At 43.3% G+C, this 22,997-nt stretch overlaps 1 protein-coding gene across 1 annotated transcript in view; it reads right to left on the bottom strand.

The window, feature by feature from the left end:
- DNAJC3 (DnaJ heat shock protein family (Hsp40) member C3) overlaps positions 1 to 22,114 on the bottom strand; it is a 63,895-nt gene extending 41,781 nt beyond the window's left edge. Inside the window, exons 1-2 of the mRNA XM_032315031.1 lie at positions 21,874 to 22,114; positions 3,915 to 4,025 (exon numbers count right to left, since the gene is read on the bottom strand). Of these exons, the coding sequence (XP_032170922.1) occupies positions 3,915 to 4,025; positions 21,874 to 21,955 (193 nt within the window). The 5' untranslated portion in view covers positions 21,956 to 22,114. The remainder of the gene's footprint in view (positions 1 to 3,914; positions 4,026 to 21,873) is intronic.
- Positions 22,115 to 22,997: the final 883 nt, after the last annotated feature.

Raw genomic sequence — 22,997 nt, forward strand, 5'->3', positions numbered from 1 at the left:
TTTGTATTAAGTACTGGATTACACATATATTAAAAGTGTCTATATAAAATAATTCTGGATTGGGGCGCCTGGGTGGCTCAGTGGGTTAAAGCCTCTGCCTTCAGCTCAGGTCATGATCCCAGGGTCCTGGGATTGAGCTCCGCATCAGGCTCTCCACTTAGCCGGGAGCCTACTTCCTCCTCTCTCTCTGCCTGCCTCTCTGCCTACTTGTGATCTCTGTCCGTCAAATAAATAAATAAATCTTTAAAATAATTCTGGGTCATTTACTTTCAGTTGCTTTATTCTTCAGTTTTTAGATATTTTTAAAAACAAGAAGTGGAATTAGAACCCCAATTTTTAACAATAAACCTACAAAAATGAGGAATCAAATAAAACTAATTCCTTTAGTCCCATAGGAAACTAATGTAACATGTATGCCGATTATACTTCAACACAAATAATAAGAATGATACTCACAATAATAATAATACTCTACCCATCCCGAAGAAGTTCACAATGTTTTAAGTTAGAATGTGGCATTTGGAAGGTTACTAAAGTACCCCTTGTTCCCTTCTGTCTAAATGTAAAGAGTAACGCCCGTTCCCACCTCACAAATGAGGTACAAATTTGATGAGAAAACATCATGATATGTTTAAGTGACAAATAAATGTAGACATGGATTTTGTTTTTTGATTTTGGAAAACTATAAATGGGATACTGATTTTCTTACCAAGTGAGTGGGGACACCTATCATTTCAGAAATGCCCACCATTTATTTAACCTACCGGATTAGACATTCATTCCTGCCAGATCTAGATAGCTAAGACATCGTGCTAAATCTATCAAAAAATGATTTCAGATCCCAGAATTCATGATCTCCATAAAATCATGCTGTGGGAATAAGAGTCAGTGCATTTTCACACTGCACCGCAGTTTCTCTAATGATAAATCGCTAAACAAAACGTGTGTCTGGGGGCGCCTGGGTGGCTCAGTGGATTAAGTCGCTGCCTCGGCTCAGGTCATGATCTCAGGGTCCTGGGATCAAGTCCCTCATTGGGCTCTCTGCTCAGCAGGGGGCCTGCTTCTCTTCCTCCCTCTCTGCCTACTTGTGATCTCTCTCTGTCAAATAAATAAATAAAATCTTTAAAAAACAACAACAACAAAAAACTTGTGTCTGACTGCTTTGTAATACTAAAATAAATGCAACTGTTTCAGAAGACTATTAGAAAGTAGTAATCAACATTCTTCCTCAAATCAGTTTCCAACAGATCAAGAATGTTTTCATCAGTTCATAAATCTTAAAACTTCTGCCAAAAAATATTCATATGCCTGATACAAAAAAAACTTCAAATCACTGACAGAGCTGTACCATACTGTAGAAACAATCTGTGTTGCTACTGAATTTTAATAAACCTTTTACTGTGTTAAAAATGTAATCATAAAACATACCAAGCCCAAGTAGTTTTCATAATGCACCTAGCAATTTTTCAAAAATGAAAATAGGAGGGTGCCACAACCATAAATAACGTCAGCTATAGCATTATAATAAAAGCAATCTGTTGGTAACTCCCAATACTGCTAGTCAAATTCTACTGCAAACCCTAACATCAATTTCTAATCACAGAAGTTAAAGAAATAAAGTATATCACAAAACTGGGAAGTTGGAAATACAGTAAGTGAGTAAACAGTGAGCTCTTTACGCAGTCCGTGTAAAGCAATGTATTAAAGCGTGATCGCCATCCCCCAGCGCAGAACTCCACGGCCCACAGCAGTAGGCACACAACATGCCAGGCCACCAGTCAGGAGACCCGGACGTGGTCACTGCTGGGGAGGAGCACCCCCTAATTCACTAGGCTGCCCTAAGCAGCCAGTGTGGCCACACTGCATTTGATGTTTAGTAAAAGAGACCATCGAAAAGGAGGCTCTACAGTTCTTCTCTGATAAACACACGTACACATCTCCCAAGAGATTCGATGGACCATGACATCACCCCTCCCGTCATATTCCCTGTGTACTGCCATCATAGACAATTTAAACTTTATTTTCTACAGTTAGTTATGACCAGTGTTTTACACAAACTAAAATGATGAAATGTCCCAAACTACAGAGGTCCCTTCAGAAATTATGATGTGGGCACAATCTGAGAATTGCTGTACCTGAACGAATCATGACAGACAGGACACCTCGAGTTCCGAATGTGCAGTAGGACTTCGCTTTCTCCCTTCCCTGAATTCCACAAATCAATTACCACATTCTAGCTTTCCTAATTGACATCTTTCGGTGAATACAGTAGTATTTTATTGGGTATTCTGGGAAAGAGCCATCTCAACAATTCTTGCACGACAGTGAAGCTAAAGAACAATGGGCAGTCATTTTAAACTACTGTAACAATTTTACATGGCCCTAACAGTTCTGCTAAATTGAGATTAAAGAAAGCAAATAATAAAGTATAAAGTGGGTAGGAGGTCTACGTTTCTGCAAATACTCTTGCACTACTAGGGAAGAATCAGTATTTTTTTTTAAGACATGCTTTATCTAAGACAATAATGGAAATTTTTTTTTTCATTATCATGCTGCAGCACTGAAGACAGTTCAAATCACCAGATAAGTGTGGCCTCAGTAATGACACGGTCACACAGTATTCGGTCTCTGTTGAAAAGTAACTTGTGCAAAGTGCCAATTACCCACCACTTCCCAAGGTAAGCTAATCGCAAAAATGAAAAAATTTCCCAACAGAAACTTCACATAGTTAAGAAAATCCTATTAATACATCAAGTCTGTTTTTTCAAAGTTTAATTTTCAGAGACATAAAAATTGCATTTCTACATACCTTACATGTGTAATTGTACCCTATTTTCAAAAAAATCTTTATATACATTATTCTCACCTAACATTCACAAAGAAATCCCTTTTTGGGTAGCACTGTGAAAACTGCTAAGAATATGCAGGCAACTTGTTTAAGCCAAAATTTACTTACATAACTTGACCAATAATATAGCATTATCAAGTGGCAGAGCCAAGATTAAAATCTAGGTTTTTTATTATTCTAGACAGCTAATAGCATCAGTAATGAAAATCTGAGTTTTCAAAAAAGCATGAAGAAAAATATTGCCAAACCAAAATCTAATCATGTACTGTTTACAAAGTAAATTTTAAGAGTAAGATGATAATTTTTCTGATGAGCAAAACCAGATAATTAATAATTATCTTATTAAAAATATACAAAAAAAAAAACCCCACCACATTATTAACTCGCAGTTAACTTGTCACTCTTAACCATCCCAAATATAGGTAAGAATGTATAAATTAATTTAAAAAAGGATTCAGAAAAGTCAATGTCAGAAAGTCCTAACACAAAAGCATATACAGTGACTCTTAAGAAAATCCTTTAACTCCTCATTACAACCTATTTATTGTGACCATCTTGTTTCTCTTGGTCCCAACAGACTGAAAGGTGCAAAGACCGCTGACATTACAGACAAAAACAAATGAGCAACACTACGGCCTAAGAGATGGAGGAAGTCTGACCAACACATAAGAGGCAATGGACGGCAAGAACTCCCAAAGGCCTCAAAGTAAAATAATCATACCAATGTTCTCAAGTCATCATTAAACCATCTTCAGTGAAATCTTTAAGGCGGGGGGCAGAAAACTATATAATACAGTGAGAAAAGCTTTCTGTCAAAATTATCTTGAATTATTCTTGGTACTTACAATAGAAAGTCCAAGTTATCTGGAAAATTCTCTCGTGTTAGACACATACGTATTTAAGTGTTATGTGTTTATTAATCTATTTCACCCAGAATCCTGCAAATATTTTTAAATGTTTTCTTTAAACATTAAACAGTGTTTATTTTCAACGTTATCCAAAGGAGGTGCTGTTAACTAGACTTCATTGGAATGGCCCCTGAGGGCTTTGGTTCCAAGATACAAACCTACTGCAGCATGAAACTGGGATAAAGCATCAGCTAGCTGTCCAGCTGCAAGTAACTTCTTGCCCAATTCAAGATGTTTCTCAACATCTGCATTTACTCCACATTCAGCACCTAAAAACAACAACAAAAATAAGTTAACTTTCCATGACCAAGATTTAATTCTGAAGAATAAAATGTTAAAAATAGGGGCGCCTGGGTGGCTCAGTGGGTTAAGCCGCTGCCTTCGGCTCAGGTCATGATCTCAGGGTCCTGGGATCGAGTCCCGCATCGGGCTCTCTGCTCGGCAGGGAGCCTGCTTCCCTCTCTCTCTCTCTCTGCCTGCCTCTCCATCTACTTGTGATTTCTCTCTGTCAAATAAATAAATAAAATCTTTAAAAAAAAAAAAAAAATGTTAAAAATATGGGGCACCTGCGTGGCTCAGTTGGTTACACATCTGCCTTTGGCTCAGGTCAATGATCCCAGGGTCCTCGGATCACCCCGTGTCGGGCTCCCTGCTCAGCGAAGGTCTGCTTCTCCCTCTCCCGCTAGCCCACCCTTCATCTCGCAGGCGCAGGTGCAAACATGCGCTCTCTCTTTCCCTCTATTTCAAATAAATAAAATCTTTAAAAAAAAAAAAATATATATATATATATATATATATATATGGTTATCTACTTCAGGAATCTGGTCAGATGAGTCACAGAAGCTAAAGAGTGACACAGAAAAGGTAACAACAAAGCCCAGTGCTTCGTTTTACAGAGTGCAAGCAACCCCAAAACATACACATTATCAGCCTGGTCAATCAAAAGAATGGAACCAGTCCCCAAAATAGAAGGGAAACTACCCACCACAGTAGTAGTAAAAATATGTCAAACAACAAAATCATAACTGCTTTGTTAAACTAGAATTTCATTTTTTTAAAAGATTTATTTATTTGACAGAAAGAGAGCACAAGTAGGGGGAGTGGCAGGCAGAGGGAGAGGGAGAATCAGGCTCCCCACTGAGCAGACAGCCAGATGTGGGGCTCGATCCCAGGACTCCGGGATGGTGACAAGAACCGAAGGTACACGTTTAACCAACTGAGCCTCCCAGGTGCCCCCAGAATATCATTTTAATGAGCATTATCAAGTGCAGTGTAATATTCCAGTACTTACTGAGCATCTACAATGCGCCAGGCACTAATCTAGGTATTTGGGGTAAGTGAGCAAAACAAACAAAAACCTCTGCCACTCATGGCGCTGGACATTACGGAGGGAGGAGACAGACTTAAGAAATACATAAATTATATTGGGGCGCCTGGGTGGCTCAGTGGGTTAAGCCGCTGCCTTCGGCTCAGGTCATGATCTCAGGGTCCTGGGATCGAGTCCCGCATCGGGCTCTTTGCTCAGCAGGGAGCCTGCTTCCCTCCCTCTCTCTCTGCCTGCCTCTCTGACTACTTGTGATTTCTCTCTGTCAAATAAATAAATAAAATCTTTAAAAAAAAAAAAAAGAAATACATAAATTATAGAGTATGGTAGGTAAAAAGTGTCATGGAAAGAGTCAAGCCATGTGAGGTCATCAGGAGTGCTGGGGTTGTCAGTATTAAACAAGGTGGTCAAGGATGGGTCTCACTGAGAAACTGACATCTGAGCGAAGACTTACTCCAAGCAAAGTGAGGAACTCACATGCAGATAGGTAGAAAAAAGAGCTTTCCAAGAAGGACCAACTAGTGCAGGGGTCCTAAGCCAGGAGCATGGCAGGTTACATTCCAAAAGGAGCAGGGAGGCCAGGATGGCTACCCCAGAGCACCAAGGAAGACAGTCCTGTAAGAGGAGGTCAAAGAAGTAGAGGGCCTGACTGTGTGCGGCTCTGGTTTCACTCTGGGTAAAACAGGGGGCTAATGAGGAATTCTGAGTAGAATAACATGATCTGACCCTCTATGCCAATTATCGGTATACTACCTCTCTGCTCTGAATTCATCCTTCAGTAGTACCTGGCTTTAAAAATGGACTGGTTTGGGGGATGCCCAGGTGGCTCAGTTGTTAAGCATATCTGCCTTTGGCTCTGGGCATGATCCCGGGGTCCTGGAATCAAGCCCCACATCAGGCTCCCTGCTCAGCAGGAAGGCCGCTTCTCCCTCTCCCAACTCTCCACGCTTCTGTTGCCTCTGGCTGTGTCTCCTCTGTCAAATAAATAAATACAATCTTTAAAAAAGAAAAAAAAAAGGACTGGTTTTTAAGCATATCTTCTTCATACTGTGCACAATACTCCACTCTGTCACAGTCAAATGTACCAGAGGGGCACTGCAGGAAGGACACTTTCTGAATCTTGTTGCTATCTTTATTTTTTTCTGGCTCCTGCTGCATGGTGCGTATGGGGAGGATATATGGTGCCCTATCCTAGCCATATGCCTACAGGTCCGGTCCCTCCGCACCCTGGCAGCCTTGACTGGGCACTGTCTCCCAAGGCGGACCTTATGCACTCCAGGCTGCATGCCTACAACAGCACCCCAACTTCCCAAACACACAGGCCGATCTGGGCTGACCCATACCTCAGGAAGTTATTTCCTGCTTGCTCATCTACAGCGGACCAGCTCTAGTCCCAGCAACTCAGTCAATTTCCCCATCAGCAGCTTTAGGTTGCACCTATACCTTCTCTAATAAGATCTAATAAACCCCAGACTTGAGTAGGGGGATCCCCTCTCAGATGGCCTTTTTTGGGGGACCATCTGTTAATCACAGAATATCCTATAGACCTTTCCTTACATCTTTATAGGTATTCTCCTATCATAACTTAACAATTCTTTATATTTAACTTTCCTCTTTTAAATTATTCTGTGATCTCTGTTTCCTGAACGGACCCAGACTTACATACTGTTGACACTAGGGAGTGGTCCTAGCAGACAGACAAAGGTAGGTTTTGAGGACTGGTTTAGTCATGCCCTTGAGCTTGAGTGCAGTCCGAGCTCACTATCAATGAGAAATAAGAGGTCAGTAATCCACAGCGGGTATTAATATCAGAGTTAACCAAGATAACATTTGTGGCTGACAGCAGTCACTTGCTAACTGGAAAACCAAGCCAACTGGAAAACCAAGGATGTTGCACGTGACGCCAGTGAAAGTAGTGATGAAGGGAAGGACTGTGGTGTGGGGGGATTCTTTGAAGTGCACTAGAACACTGACAGAGGGGCAGAACCAACTAGCGTGAACACTCAGCTCAAGTTTCCCTCTGTGAGCTTCCATAGCAGCCCTAACACAATCTCCTATTTTGGGTAGCCAAAGAGCTGATCTAGCTGAAAATCAAACACAAAATTTAATTTAATGGGTGTAGAAGGATGCATATGGAAACGAAGAAGCCAAAACCTCTTTCTTTTACAGTGAGCATGATATTAAGCTATTCCAGTTGCTAAGCAGACACCGCCGGACAAAAAAATCAGAACAGTCATCTCTTGGGGGGGGTGGGAGAAAGAAGAGCCCAGGAAGGGGCAGGAGAGAACTTCCTGGGGTGACGAAGACGCACTAATCTTGACAGAGACACGGCGTACACTGGGACGTGCAACTATCAAAACAGCAGATACTTAAAAATATGGATAATTATACATAAATTTTACATTTAAAAAAGCTGTTGATGATGGGCATGTTAACATATTTAGGGGAATGAGTACTGACATTATTTTTTTTTTAAGATTTTATTTATTTATTTGACAGAGAGAGAGATCACAAGCAGGCAGAAAGGCAGGCAGAGAGAGAGGAGGAAGCAGGCTCCCTGCTGAGCAGAGAGCCCGATGCGGGGCTCGATCCCAGGACCCTGAGATCATGACCCAGGCCGAAGGCAGTGGCTTAACCCACTGAGCCACCCAGGCAACCCTGGTATTATTTTGAAATGTATTTTTAGAAAAGAATTAATGGATGGACAGGGAAGACCTAGATGGATATGTATTAAAACCAAGTATGGTAATAGTATTCATGGCAGAATCCAGGTGACAGATAGAGGAATGTACACTAAAAAATTCTTCCAACTTTGTGAAATGTTTCATAATAAAAATGTAGGAAGATATATGATACAGCATCATGACGGGCCAACACACAGAGGACGCTGTAAGGACACAAGTTAGGGCACTTAACACCTAAGGTTAAATAACACTTAAAATGTAATTTCTCAGTCACACTAGTCACAGTTTAAGTGCTGCAAAGCTAGTGATAGCACAGGACACACGGCAAACAGCACAGAACATTTCCTGTCATCACAGAAAGTTCTACTGGACAACAGTGAGGGGGTTCCTGAGGTCTCGCCTGAAACCTGAAGGAAAAAAAAGGAATACAGCCAACGTGAAAAGGGGGAAAAAACCAACATTCCGAACAGAAAGAACATCGCATTTAAATGCCCAGAAGTAAGAGAATTAATGAGGCTTTCAGAGAAACTGAAGTCCTACATCTTGGGTAGCTCTCCTCTCCGTCATGATTTCACTCTGCTGGAGTCGGTCGCTTCAGGCGTTAGGTGAGTCTCATAAAGAACCGGAGGGAGAGGGGAACCATAAGGCACCCACAGTCACCAGAGCCAGGTGACATGAAGGTGATCTGACAGTGGAGTGACTACGGAAACACAGACCAGACTGCTCAGAGAAACAGGAGAAATAAGACTACACACAGCTTACGGCGACCGTCTGGATGTGGAAGCCACGTGAAGCAAGAACAGGAGTCCAGGATGCCCACGGCAGCGATGTGGGCACCGAAGGGGGCCTCTGCCATCTTCGTCACCAAAGGCAACGGAAATCCACTACAGCAAAGAGTTGAAAGAAATTCACTTTATCTTGCTATTTGTCCTACTAAACAAAGTATCTTTTTCAGCTTTCAGTGTTCCTAGTTTCTGTACCATGTTTTATTTCCTTGGGTGGATGGACCAAGGATGGACCCTTCCATACAAGGAAGAAAGGGGGGGGCAATGGAGGGAACCTTAACTTGATGGCCTCAAAAACTCAGGGTCCTGTTTGGGGCAATAGCGTAAAGATGTCTAACCTATTTAAGACTGTATGGGTGGGGCGCCTGGGTGGCTCAGTGGATTGAGCCGCTGCCTTCGGCTCAGGTCATGATCTCAGTGTCCTGGGATCGAGCCCCGCATCGGGCTCTTTGCTCAGCGGGAGCCTGCTTCTCTCTCTCTCTCTCTGCCTGACTCTCTGCCTACTTGTGATTTCTCTCTCTGTCAAATAAATAAATAAAAAATCTTTAAAAAAAAAAAAAAAAAAAAAGACTGTATGGGTAACATTCAGAGAAACTAGTTGGAATTTTCAGTGGGTTAAAAATGTGAATATAGGCTCTTGCTCTGAAATTTCACCATGCAAGAAAGATTCAGAAACCAGTTATATTCTGATAGGCCACATAATTCCATACCATCCAAAAATATAACCTGCTTTTCATAACGGAGATTATGAGAACCAATGGATTTCATTAAACAAAAGATACTGAATAAACACTATGTGTAAAACTGTGGCCATAACAGAGATGAATAGGGTGGTCTATTCCAAAGAGGCAATTAGGAGAATCCACCAGGCTTTAGCCATTTATGAGAATGCTCTAGAAGCGGGGTTCCCAGGAGTGATCAGAGGAAGACAGGCTGTTTCTGAGCATGATATTGGCATCTCGGCAACACACTGAAGTCTTTACAGAATACATAATATGAAGAATGGGGCTGACTTCAAAGTAATCTCAAAAGGAAAATGAAAGTGTAGGTGAAACGAGATCAGCCACGTTGATAATTTTTGAAGCCTGGCGACTGTACCCCAAGGTACACAATGCTATTCTCCCTAGTTTGGTATATTTTTAAGATTTTCCCCAATTAAGATTTTTTTTAAAAATTTAAATCCCTTCAATTAAGAGAAAACCAGCAGATAAAAATCTCATACATTTTAAAAAAATGTTTTGAAGTAGACCACAGGAACTAGATCAGGACAGCCAACTGAGAACATGAGCCTACCTCCCAAGGTGTTCAAATTCCAGAAATGACAGAAGTCATTAAAGAATAAATTCATAACCTCATAGGAGGAAGGGGGGGATGACTTCCAAAAGAGGAGGGCCATCAGAAAAACAAAAATTTCAGGTTGGTGGGTGGGGTGGGGAACACACACGGAAAGGACTGGATAGGGTTAGTGGGCAAAATCCCATCCAAACACCTTCCTGGGGGAAGCATGCAGCATGCACGGAGGTGGATGCAGTTCTCCGAGTGCTCCAAACTCCGATACAAGGAAAAGGAAGAGACCCTTGGATTTCCCAGCCTCCAGCCAGGCAATCGGTCTTCTCCCACAATCAGTATTCACAGACTGGCAATGGGCAATTCTGAAATGTACAAAGATGACAAAATCAATCTTTAAGAAACTAAAACCAAATAAGAGAATTAAGGGAAAAAAATTTGTGGGACAAATACAAAAAAAATTCTAAAAATGAATATAACTGACATTCTTACAACTTCAAACAATGTAGCACTCATAAAAACCAGACCTAGTATTTATGCACTTACTGCTCTTGCAGTGGATAAAAGGTAATTTCTAAATGCCCTGACAAGCTGCCAGAGCAAAGGAGGAGGAGGACTTTATAAACACAGACAGAGGGTCAACTAAGTCTCCCCTGAGAAGGTAATGTTTGAGTTAAAAAACAACAGAGCTGGAGGGGGATGTGGGAGGTCGGGATGGTGGCGGCCCAGTACCTCCAGCAACCCAAAATACGACCCCGCAAAGAGCACAAAGCAAGTGCAAAGCAAGCTCATCTTCCAGGAATCAAAAAGAGGCTCCAGCATGTTAGGAAAGATAGAGGATATGGGCAAGGTAGAACACACTGGGTCTTTCAAGCCCTAGTAAGAAACTTACTTTTTTTTTTTTTTGGACAGACAGAGATCACAAATAGGCACAGAGGCAGGCCGAGAGAGGGGGGAGCAGGCTCCCCGCTGAGCAGAGAGCCCGACTCAACTCCAGGCTCGATCCCAGGACCCAGAGACCAGGAGACCAGGACCAGAGCCGAAAGCAGAGGCCCAACCCACTGAGCCAGCCAGGCACCCCTACAGTTTATTCTAAGTAAAAAAGAGACATCATTAGAATGGGTTTTATCAAGGAACTCACTATGGGATTTACATTTTAAAAAGATCCCATGGGGCTGTGTGGCCACAGGGTGGAAGAGATTCAAAGCAGGCCAGGATGGAAAGAAGGGTGGGGGTGTGAACTGAGCGGAGCAAGTGGCCTAACAGTATTGGCGCTCTGTCTTTATGCTTTAACTATATATACACATATGGTGTAATTCTATATTAACTTTTTCCAGTAAAAATGTATCAACGTGCTACTAATACAGTAAAAATTTAATAAAGCAAACTGAGGAATGTGTTTGTTAACGATGTTCCTGATTGAAAAATCACTTGAAATTAAAAACTCTTAATATTTGTAAACACTATAGACATAACATATTTTACAATTAAGCAGGCAATTAAGTCAGGAAAGACAAGCAAAATAACCTCTTCTCCTTTCAGCAACTGTGAAGCTGGGGAGATTCGGGCCCGGATGTCATTGCCTCCACCCTTTGAACTTTCTCCAAAGCATCTCAATAAAATGGCTTTATCCCCCCAAAAAACAAAACCCTGACTCAAATGTTTTTGTTAAACTACAGTTCAATGGGACAGCATTATAATCAGATACTGCAGAGAATATAGGTGATAAACAATACTTATCCTTTATAAATTCTAAAATATTTATGAATAAATTGATGGCATATATGATAGTTTCAAAATAATTCAAGGGTATGGCTAAAATAAGATCAGTCCTGAGTTGGTAACTGTTCAAGTTAGGAGATGGGATGGGGCCTGGGGGTTCATATACCATTCCCTCCTTTTGTAAATGTGTGAAATTTTCCATAATAAAATTATATTAAATCTCCTTAAGGAACTAAGGGTGGGGGTATTAAAAGAGTTAAAGATAGCTCATTTTTATTTTTTAAAGATAATTTCTAATATGAACTATCCATCCATAAACATTTATAGTTCCTCGTATAAAAACAAAAATCTGTGTATTACTCGCGTTGAGAGAACATGTGTATGGAGATTACGGTAAATTACCCTAGAGAATGACTAAGAATCAAGCACGAACGATGAAAGCACTGTATATGAACTCTGGACAACTGGGCCTATTCCAGGGGTACAAGTAATCGCGGGGGCATGTTGATGGGATTCTGTGCACTCTCAAAATTCAGGGGTAGGAAGGGAATGGTGTTCAAAATAGCATGAAGCTTTCAAACATCTCCCTATTACATTTTCTCAAAGGAAACATCAGATCGACGCACTGAATAGAGGAGTCCAGATTGCATGAAGAAGGAAGAAATTCTGGTATGAGATGAACTATTAGTCAAAATGCTTCCCTTATCTAACTATGAAAATGTCTGACAGGAAAAATGTAGAACAGAAGAAATTAAGAATCTATTATGTGCTAGATACTTTCAGTGTCATAATTTCACTTAATTTTCACAATAACCATAGAAAGCAAACATCTTCCACACTCTTATAACTCAGGAAACTAAGGCTCCAGCCCATCCCGCTGGCACACTCACGGTAACTGCCAAAACAAGACTCAATTCCAAAGCCCAACTTTCTTTTCAACACAGCCCATGATCTTTCCCCTATAATCCAGGCTAGGTGCTTGAGTTACTAGCCGTGTATGCTTCACTCACTCAATCCATCATTTAATAGAACATTTTAGCAGAAGGGTTTGCAACCTCCAAGGTTCATCTGAACCTAAGTCTAGTGGGAGGGAAAAAAGCATTTGCCAAGTTCTTTGAACTGTCAGATCAAGCTATTTCAAGACAGACATTCCTCGCTGAGAGTCATCATGGTTTCCTGCTTTCACAATGCTTGGAAGGAACCAGAGCTCAACCCACTGGCTCTCCACCTCCTCACAGCGCCCTCAGAGGACCCCTCCTTGGCCACCCATCACAATTACGCATTCCTCCCGCAGATGCGCCAAAACTGTAACCAGGAATCAGAGAAACCATCAACTGCCAGATCAACCTGGAGGTCTACGCCTCCTACGTCTACCTGTCCATGTCTTGCTGCTTTGACCCCCAGTGGTGTGGCTTTGAAGAACTTTGCCAAATATTTTCTTCAAAATCTCAAGAGAGGGAACATGCTTGAGAAAGTGAGGAAGCTGCAGACCAACAAGGTGGCCAAATCCCAAATTCTTCAGGATATCAAGAAACCAAACCACGGTAACTGGGAGAGCAGGCTAAATGCAATGGTGGGTGCAAGTGTTACTACTGGAAAAAAGCATCAGTCTGTTACTACTGGAACCCCACCAACTGGTCACTTGCAAAAATGACCCCTGTTTGTCACATTCACTGGCATTCATTACTTGAATCAGCAGGTGAAATCCATAAAGAACGGGGACCCCGGAACCCGGTATGGCAGAGTGTATTTCTTTGATAAGCGTATCCTGGGAGATAGGACAATCGGCCATGAATCAGACAGGAATCAGCCACAGGGAGGACTTCTCTGGTCATCAAGGCCAGGTATGCACGCTGGGGTGACTTTTAACTTTTCTCTAAATTGTACCAAAACATGCACTTAAAGGTATTTCATTTGTACTATTCCTTCAAATAAAATTTGGTATGATCCCCAAAAATGTTACATCATACTGTCACCCCAAAAGTTAAATTACTCTTCAAACTAAATTTCTCTCACCTTCTAGGATTAAAAGAGGTATCCAGCATTTCTGTCCCTTCCGAATAAAACTCAGATCTTTATTAAATTACAATTTTATCCAATATAACTTCCATTTAATGTGATAAGTAAATACAACCCCCTCTAAGAAAATTTTCCACGGCCTACCCCAATCATCCAGCAAGAATTATTCCTTCATATTCTGTCCATAACAGATTCTGCCACAGTGTAAGTGTTGTCGTCCAGGCTCCTTTCTCCCGGCAAGAGACGGTGTGCCTCCTAACTGGGCGCTTCCCCCCACGTCCCTCCAAATCCAGCACCCATGCTGCTGCCAGAACAAATCTTCCAAAATGCACTCGGAATAAAAATTATGCAGTATTTTCACATCACTGGCTAGACTCAGTCTAGATCTAAGAGCAAACAACACCCTCTGTGATCAGATCTCATGTGGGTCCAACCTCATCACCCCTCACTCCTCCACCTCTTGCTCTGCACTCCTAGACCATCATGACCTGGTTGTACTTCCCTAAATAGACTATATTCTCTTCTATTTACTTATCACCTTGCATTTGCTGTTCCATAAAAAGACCTTCCCCACTCTTGTCCCCCTGGGAAATTTCTACTCCTCCATCAGGATTCTGGCCTCAAATGCTGGTTCCTCTGTGAGACCTCCCCTAACTACGGCAGTGAGAGGGTGGGGAAGCGCCTTCTGGGCTCCTATGACATCTCCACACTCACAAGCACATGACTTGACTTTGCAACACCACCTCAACATATTGACCTTCACAGTTTGCCAGCCTCTCGCAATCCCTGAATACCCCAATCCAGACAAAAAATGAGTTTGAGATTACAAATCATCTTTTCTTCTTTGTATCACCCAGTTCAATACTCTGCACAAGGTGGACATTCAATAGTCACTGAATGAATATAACTATCTTCCTTCTTACTTAAAAGTATCACCACCAGTCATCCGAATATCAGAACTGATGTCTGGTTCGTCTGGTTCCTCCAGTGAGGGCTCAACCACCTGAAGGTTTCCCAGGCAGCTGCAGATCTGAAACAATTCTGTCTGCAGATTATTCAATACAACCCCTTGTTGACTGGAGTAACTTCAAGTAGGAATCCCTTCAGGCCCCAGAAAGTCTGTTTCTTTTTATAGTAAAATGAACCTTTGGATCGTTTTCTAAACCACTTTTCATGAACCAGTGAATATTCCAAGGAGAACTAAATTTAAAGCCTATATAAAAGCTTATCCCTAAACAGGTGCCACATGAAACTTCTACTTTTGTCAGTCCTTATATCTACCTCTGAATTCTCATAAATTTCTGTTTCACAAGGGTAATTATTTTATATACACTAAGAGTAACATACAACAAAATACAAGTTTACAAAAAGGGATAGAATCCAAGATATATAATAACAATTATCAAATCAAACGTACTACCAAAGATTCATAAGACATTAATATATAAAAAGAAAAAATTATTTGTAAGTTGTGGTGGCTGTTATAGTATCTCAACCTTATTCTGAGTCATGGATACTTTTTTATTCCTTTGCCACATGCTGGGAGACAGTGGCAAGAGCTATCTCCTACTTTCTATGAGCTAAAACAACCAAACATCATACCTAATCAGCATTAAACAGTATGTTTCTCCTTAGATGAGCATGACCACAGATCAACAAAATATATAGGAAGTGTAAGAAAAAAGGTGGAATAGCTAAGTCTTTTTATGAAGTTAGTATACGAGAACCCACCACATTTTGGCAAGCAAGAATAAAGAATTTAAAGAAATGTAAAGCTGAGGAATACCTGCGTGGCTCAGTTGTTTAAGCATCTGCCTTCCACTCAAGTCATGATCCCAGCGTCCTGGGATCGGGTCCTGCATTCTCCTTCTACCTGCCACCCCCCCTAGTTTGTGTGTTCACTCTCTCACTCTCTCTCGCGTGCGTGCTCTCTCTCTCTCTGCATATAAGTAAAATCTTTAAAAAGGAAAAGAAATGTAGAGTTGAGGGGTTAAGAATATGATGTGGTGAGAGTCATAATCAAGAGTCAAAGAACAAGAATGAAAAAGGCAGGAACTAATGGCCAAAGATACTAAGGCTCAAGCTAAGGCCAGATGACACAGCAGGTAGCAAGCCCAGGGGGTTATTCAGGTTGGAGCACTTAGAATGTGAAGGGCAAGAGGGGCTCCTAACTGGCTCAGTAGGTAGAGTGTGCGACTCTTGGTCTTGGGGTTGGCGTTTGAGCCCCACGTTGGGTGTAGAGATTACTAAAAATAAAATCTTTAAGAAAAAAAAAAAAAAAAAGGAAGATTGTGATGGATGAGGAAAACCCAAAGATCATCCTACAAAGGCATATAAGTCAAAAAAGACAAAATACTGTCCATAAAAGATCTGATCTGAATCCAAGATTCAAGCAAGATGGGGTAGAGCATAAAAGAAGTCTCACAGCAGAAATACAGAAAAAGTGGAAATCAGCCACAGAAAGAGCAAAAAGTACATTATCTTAGTTATTCCATAGTCTACCAAAGACGGATGACAAAACTGTTTCAAGAAAAATACACTGAGCTGGAAACCCTAAGTATCTCTTTCTAGTCACTCTGACCCAAAAAGTGGCTGAGTCAAACTGAAAGGAAGAAAAGGCTGAGTAGTTGTGTGGTACATCTGAACTAAATGTCTGCACTGAAATCTTCCCGGGTGAACCAGGAAAATAAAACCTATTATAACCAGGTTTGCTCAATTTCAGTGGGCATTGCTTGTCTTTGCTTCAATTAACTGTGAACGCATAAATGTTGTGACAAGATCCCTTGAGTTTCAACACAGAAAAATTTAGAAGAGTCCATGTGGAAAAAAAACCGCTTAAACAGTCAACTTCACTCATTCATTTAAAAAATATTTATGGGGCGCCTGGGTGGCTCAGTGGGTTAAGCCGCTGCCTTCGGCTCAGGTCATGATCTCAGGGTCCTGGGATGGAGTCCCACATCAGGCTCTCTGCTCAGCGGGGTGCCTGCTTCCTCCTCTCTCTCTGCCTGCCTCTCTGCCTACTTGTGATCTCTCCCTGTCAAATAAATAAATAAAATCTTAAAAAAAAAAAATTTATGCACATCCACTTCATGTCAATGCATTTCAGGTACAGAGACAAGAGCTCTTTCCACAAATCTTATATTCTAGAGCGAACAGACAGGAAAGAAAAGTAAATGAGATAACTCAGACAATGTGAAGTTGTATGAAGTAAATTCAAAAAGGTAAACAGACTATTAACTGAAGAAGAGAGTCATTTTTACACAGTCTGTCGGGAAAGTCCTCTCTGAAATATGACTGTTCATTTGAAGATGTCAGGTGAAACTTTCCAGACTGTGGGGACAGCAAGAATCAGTGAGAAATGAGGTTGGCATTTGGAAGTAAAAGAAGTTGGTCTGGGGGCACCTGGATGGCTCCCCTGGTTAAGCATCCGACTCTCGATTTTGGCTCAGGTCATGATCTTGGGGTTATGAGCCCCGCAAAAGGTTCTACACTAAGCATGGAGCCTGCTTGAGATTCTCTCTCTCCCTCTCTCTGCCCCTCCCCACCCAACCCACACCACCCCTGCTCTCTCCCTCTCTAAAAAATAACACTAATAATAATAAAGAAGTTGGTGCGGTGGGAAGTGGTGGGTGAGAGGAAGACTAAGGTAAGAGGTGTAAGTAGGCAGCAGTCAGAGAGTAAGGCTGCGCAGTTATCAGTGATGAAAAAATAACAGAGATGAGGAAATAGAGACTATCAACTCTTCAAAGTCCTGCTCTCTAGAGAAGCAAAGACACAGTTCAGTAGCTGAAGGGACACATGACATCAAAGGAGTTTAGGATGGAAACCCTACAGCATGCTGGAGTGCTGATGCCAACGATCCCACAGAGAGAAACAAAGTGATGACACAGGAGAGAAATGATAACTATAGGAACAATATTTTCAAGAGATGAGAGAAAATGGAATCCAGGACATAAGTAGAGGTATTGGATTTTGCCAGGAAAAGAGATGCTTTATCTATTTTAATATAAGAAAACTAGCAGACTGGGTATGAATATAGGTACTCAGTGGAAGAAAGAAAAGGAAACTGCCCAGTGGTGGCTTTCATTCTCTGAGGTAGAGAGAGAGGAAAGGGGGTTACATTGGATATTTAAGGAAAGAAGAGGTCTGAAATGCTGATTTTCAGGAACAGACATACTAGGGAATTACAGGAATGCTGGCAGTATTGAATGTGCATTTGAAATTGAGATTATGTGCTCACAATGCGACCAGTCAGCAAGGTTATCTGCGTTTTTCTCCATGTTCAACTCTGAGGTATAACAATCAAGTTGGCCAAGTTGGGTTTCATGGATGTTGAATTGTGCCACGCTAGTAAAACAAAAGCATACAGGGTGAGGAAATTAAAGGGTGTTTGCAGTGGCGAGACTACAGGGTGGACCCATAAATCTCAACTGAGGCAAGAGGGGAGAGGACCCGCGTGCTTCACAAAGCAAGTCTTACATCGCTAGGAGGTCTGTAAACTCCTTGACAAAACCATGAGTTCTGTACTACATCTCACCAGAAAGCACCATAGAGTAAGACTCTGATGATTCTCATATTTCAGAACTCCAAATGACACAAACTTATCAGATGTACAAAACAAAAAATTAACCATTTTTTTTAAACCAGCTTTCTAAAGACCTTGAAAGAAAAATAAATCTGCAGTTGAAATGTCTTAGTTCGGGGCGCCTGGGTGGCTCAGTTGGTTAAGCAACTGCCTTCCGCTCAGGTCATGAATCTGCAGTCCTGGGATCTAATGCTGGGTCTGGCTCCTTGCTCAGTAGGACGTCTGCCTCTTCCTCTGACCCTCCCCTTCTCGAGCTCTCCCTCTCTTTCTGCTTTCAAATAAATAAATAAGATCTTTAGAAAGAAAGAAAGAAAGGAAGGAAGGAAGGAAGGAAGGAAGGAAGGAAAAAGAAAGAAAGAAATGTCTTAGTTCTAAAGAGCAGATGACTGGGTTCCCATATTTCTATATAAACAAAGACAGACCACAGGACATTAATCTAAGGAAAACAATGACAAAAGAAATTAATCTTAACCACAATTAATTCACTTCTGAGAAATAGAACCTGTCCCACAGAATCAAAATTACTGCATTTCAAGCCCTTGTTCAGCAAATGCTAGCTAGTCAAGTGAACTGGAACATTTACACTACTAACTACAGCCTAACACATTAAAAGAACCCCCAAACCTATCTAACCATCTGCTAAAACACTCTGTGTGTATAAATTTCAGAAAGTCATTCATTTTTCCTACTTTTTTTTTCTTATAAATTTAAATAATGCCAGAAAAATCCCAAAGAAAAAAGAAACTTTAAGTAGGTTAGATGAACATAAAAATGATCAATATCATTTAGACCTAAAGATTTCCATCTATTCTTTACATGTGGCCAAACAAATGGTTTAGTCAGGTCAGTTCAGTGAAATAAAGAAAAACTGGGTCCAGGAAGCATGGTAAGGAAGAAAAAAAAGATAAAAGGAGGTCTGGTTCCCAGGCTGTGCTCCTACTTATAGCACCAAACAGAACAAACCATTAACAAAGAATTAAAATAGCTACGTTATCTGTAACACGAGAATACTAGATACTACTAAAGTTGTCTTTCTGCTCCAAAAATTCTATTCCTAACCTAGTGCTTTGGACTTATTCCAAGGGCCTTTTTGAAAGAGGGTGCTAAAAGATGTAATCTTTCAATTCATAAGACTATTACATAGTCTCTTTGTCTGGATCACAATAAACAGAAAAGCCTGGCGGGCGTGGGGGGGAAACGAATATTTTTAAATCAGAAAAAACTAGGCCAACTAAGCTAATTGCTGGGGACCCTCTCTGTCACTTGCAACTCTGTGTTTCACACTTATTATTTTCACACGCTTCTCCTTCATTTCCCTTCCCTCTGAACCTAAGACCTATACCCCCTAGAGGACTGGGAGGTTCCTGAAACCAAACACGACTTATTTTGGAAAACAGAGTTAACAGTTTGTCAATTCAGGTCAAAGGTTCTTTCTTACCTTTATATCCGCATCACCAAATTTAGTGTCTAGAACATGCAGACACCTAATTTTACTCCTCTATATAACTTATTAGACCAGTGATTCTCACCAGTGATCACTTTTTAGAAATGCGAAATTTCAGGTCCCACCCACACCTACTGAATCAGAAACGCTGTTTTAAAGTGCACTCTGTTTTAAAAAGCCCTCCAGTTAAGATTCTGATATACACTCAAGTTTGAGAACCACTGTATTAAACACACCAGGAAATCACCTCATTACTGCCAGTGGCAAACAAACCAAACAAACAAACAAACAACAACAAAAAAAAGCCGATTTTTTTTTTTTCTCAGCGGCTACTACAAATGCTGGAGCCCATATCATACTATCAACCAGTTCATTTCTGCCTCCCACCTGCACCTAAGATGAACTTAAGAGTCAAATAACTGAGTTTAACTTGTGGTTCTCAAATTTAACAGCTCCATGACTTATAGCTAAAGTTCCCTCATCTGTAAGGTAGGAACAGTATCACATACCTCCATGAATGAGCCGTCACTTATAGAAAGATGCCTGGCACACAGAAGACCTTTAATGAATTTAAGATCTTTCCCTCTCTTCCCTACTACTTGTACCAAGTCCCTGCTACTTCATACAGGCAATACTCCTCAAAAACAGCACTCTGGCACTCCTCTGACAACTGTCACCAATGCCTTCTATACAGAAAAACTCTCTAATCAAGTTTTTCTTATGGAAAACACTATAGGAGGGAAATGAAGTACTCAGAGTTCCACAGAACAGCAAGTCCAAAAACGGTAGTCCAAAAGCTACTAGGAAAAGCAAATCATATAAAAGTGAACTTTCATAACTTAAAAAAAAAAAAGAGCATTAAACAGAACATAGGCAACGTTCTCTTAAGTGGTCAAAGTAAATCACTAGCAGTAACTGGACAAAATGTGGCACTTGTGGGGGTGGGTAGCGTTAACATTAGAAAATGCAAGATAACTGGAATACATGACCCATATTAGAGTGGTCCGGGCATTCAAAGTTCAACTCCCTAGACTGTCTAGGGCAACCTAGACAAATTCTGTGTCAAATACTTTGTCCCAATGTTGTCACAATGTATGTTCTGATTTGGGGTTCAAAAATATATGGGGTCACCAAGAGAACACCAATATTAACAATGCCATGAATGAGACCTAAAATGTGGAGCATATTACTTTTTTTTTTTTTAAGTTGAGAATTTCGAGGGGATTTTACCATCAACAATTCCCCACTGTGGTTCCTCACTCCCTCCACATCTAACATTAAACCTCATCCTGAAATGTGTGACCCCCTTGACTAACGAGCCCTTTTCATAGGAATGAAAGTAGATCAGTGCATGTGATCCGTCATCACACTCGAATATTTCTTGCAGTCACCAGGCTGGGAACATTAATTAGTTCAGGTGGCCCTTTCAGCTTTCATTCCTACGGCTCCCGGGGACACCTGAGATGGGACAGCCCTCTGCTTCTGCTATTCTGTTAGAGGAGCCAGCAACGCAATCTGCGGGACTCCAGCGCAATTCAAGCGTTCCGTACTTTTGCAGGGGGCCTTTTTCCAGAGAACTCGGAAGAGCAAAGTCAGCCCTAAGTTCAAGGACACCATGCTGCGAGCAGTAAAACCACAAACTTCGCGCCTTGCCCTCCAGGTGCCTGAATTCCAGCATCGGCTCCTTAACGCACCCACCTAACAACTTCTACCCGCGACACCCAGTAACGCGAGGATTACTCAACTTTGAAAAGTCAACACCGCTGACCCTCCACTAAGCGCAGCCGGACGCGCTCCCCCCTCCCCCGGAACTCCGGAGCGAAAGAAGCCTCCCCTTCGCCCACCTTCTCTGCCTCCTCCCACCACCACCCACCCAGGGTCCCCCAGGCGCCTAGCGCGGGTCGCGAGGCTGGGACCCGACGGCTGCTCCGTTCTCCGCGTCCCAGGACACTCCAGGAGTCGCCGCCGGGTACCCCGCGCCCCCCGCACTCCCCCTCGATCCCCTATGACCCCGCTCCTCCCTCCGAACCCGCCCGTCCCCGCCCGGCGGCGCGCCGGTCCCACCACCTCTTCCCCTAAACGAACCCGGAACCGGGCGCCGGCCCCCGCCCAGGGGCGGGCTGAGGCCCAGCCGGGCCGCGCGGACTCCCCAGCTCCCGCCCGGCCGCCCGGGCCGCCCCGAGACTCGCGCCCGGATGCAGGCGGGGAAGCGCCAGGGGGCCTGGGCCGGGCGCCCGCTCCCCCAGCCAGGACAGGGCAGGACTCACCTTCGTACTGCAGGTCCACCAGGACCAGCAGGAAGGGGAACACCGAGCCCAGCCGGCTGGTCACAGAGCCGGGGGCCACCATGTCCGAGGGCGCGGGCAGTGAGGAGGAGAGAGGGTGCGGGGCCCACCAGCCCCGCCGGCGCTCAGGCTGCAGCTGCGCCCGCCCGCCGTCGGCTCTCGCTCAGGCCTAAGCAGCAGCTGGCGCCCAGCAGAGGAAGGCAGCGGTGGGCGGGGCCCGGGCCGCGCTACGCCCCGCGCGCCGGCGCCGCCCAATCGCCTTCTTCCCGGCCGCTCTCCTACTGGGTTCGCCGGGGTCGTGGTTCCCGCTGATAGGCTGCGGGGACCACCGCCCCGCCCCATCTCTGATAGGACAACGTGGAGGCACGAGACGAGGCTGCGTCCGCCGGTCGTGGAGCTGTCAGGGAGCTCCAAACGGCCGCGGCGGGTCGGAGGGAGGCGGCCCCGGCGCCTGTGTGGCGGCTGCCGAGTCCGCATGCGCAGGCGGCGGGTGCCTTTTCGGGTCGCTCCCGGAGCGGTAGGTTTAGCTGGGAGGAGGTTTTTCCGGTGCGCTGTTCACAGAGGAAGGTGAAGCCGCCGCCAAGCTCCCTTCTCCCAGGAAGCCCGCGCGTCTGGAGTGCGGGTCTCGGAACGGACGGGGGAGCAGCTGCACAGAGCCTGCTACCGCCAGTCGAGCGTCTCGGAAGGAGCAGAGACTCCAGGGAAAAGTGCGCAAGAACGGCCAGAGGCCGGAGCTCGGTGGAGTAGCAGTTGCCGATGGAGCTCGAAGCATTTCGGGGACAGCCGAGAAGTACCTTAGTGACCTAAAGCCCCGGAGAATGGCTTGGAAGCCTGGGACGCACCCCCCACCCCCCCACCCTCCCATCGCGGGCCAGCGTGCCCAGGAAAAAGAGCAATTCTGGAAGATTCTGTGAATAAGAAACCGGGGAGCCACAGCAGCTAAGAGAGCGAGGCGCTCTGGGGAGTGTAGCCCACGTCAGCCCGGGCGGGGAGAGTGGTACCCGTTACAACAGATCTTGCATCTTGCGTTCATCAGAGGAAATTCAGCAAGAGAGGTGGGAACTTGAACAGGATGAGATTCAAGTTACTCTACCGTTAAGTTTGTT

This window comes from Mustela erminea, chromosome 15, assembly GCF_009829155.1.
Source record: "Mustela erminea isolate mMusErm1 chromosome 15, mMusErm1.Pri, whole genome shotgun sequence".
Taxonomy (NCBI): Eukaryota; Metazoa; Chordata; class Mammalia; order Carnivora; family Mustelidae; genus Mustela; species Mustela erminea.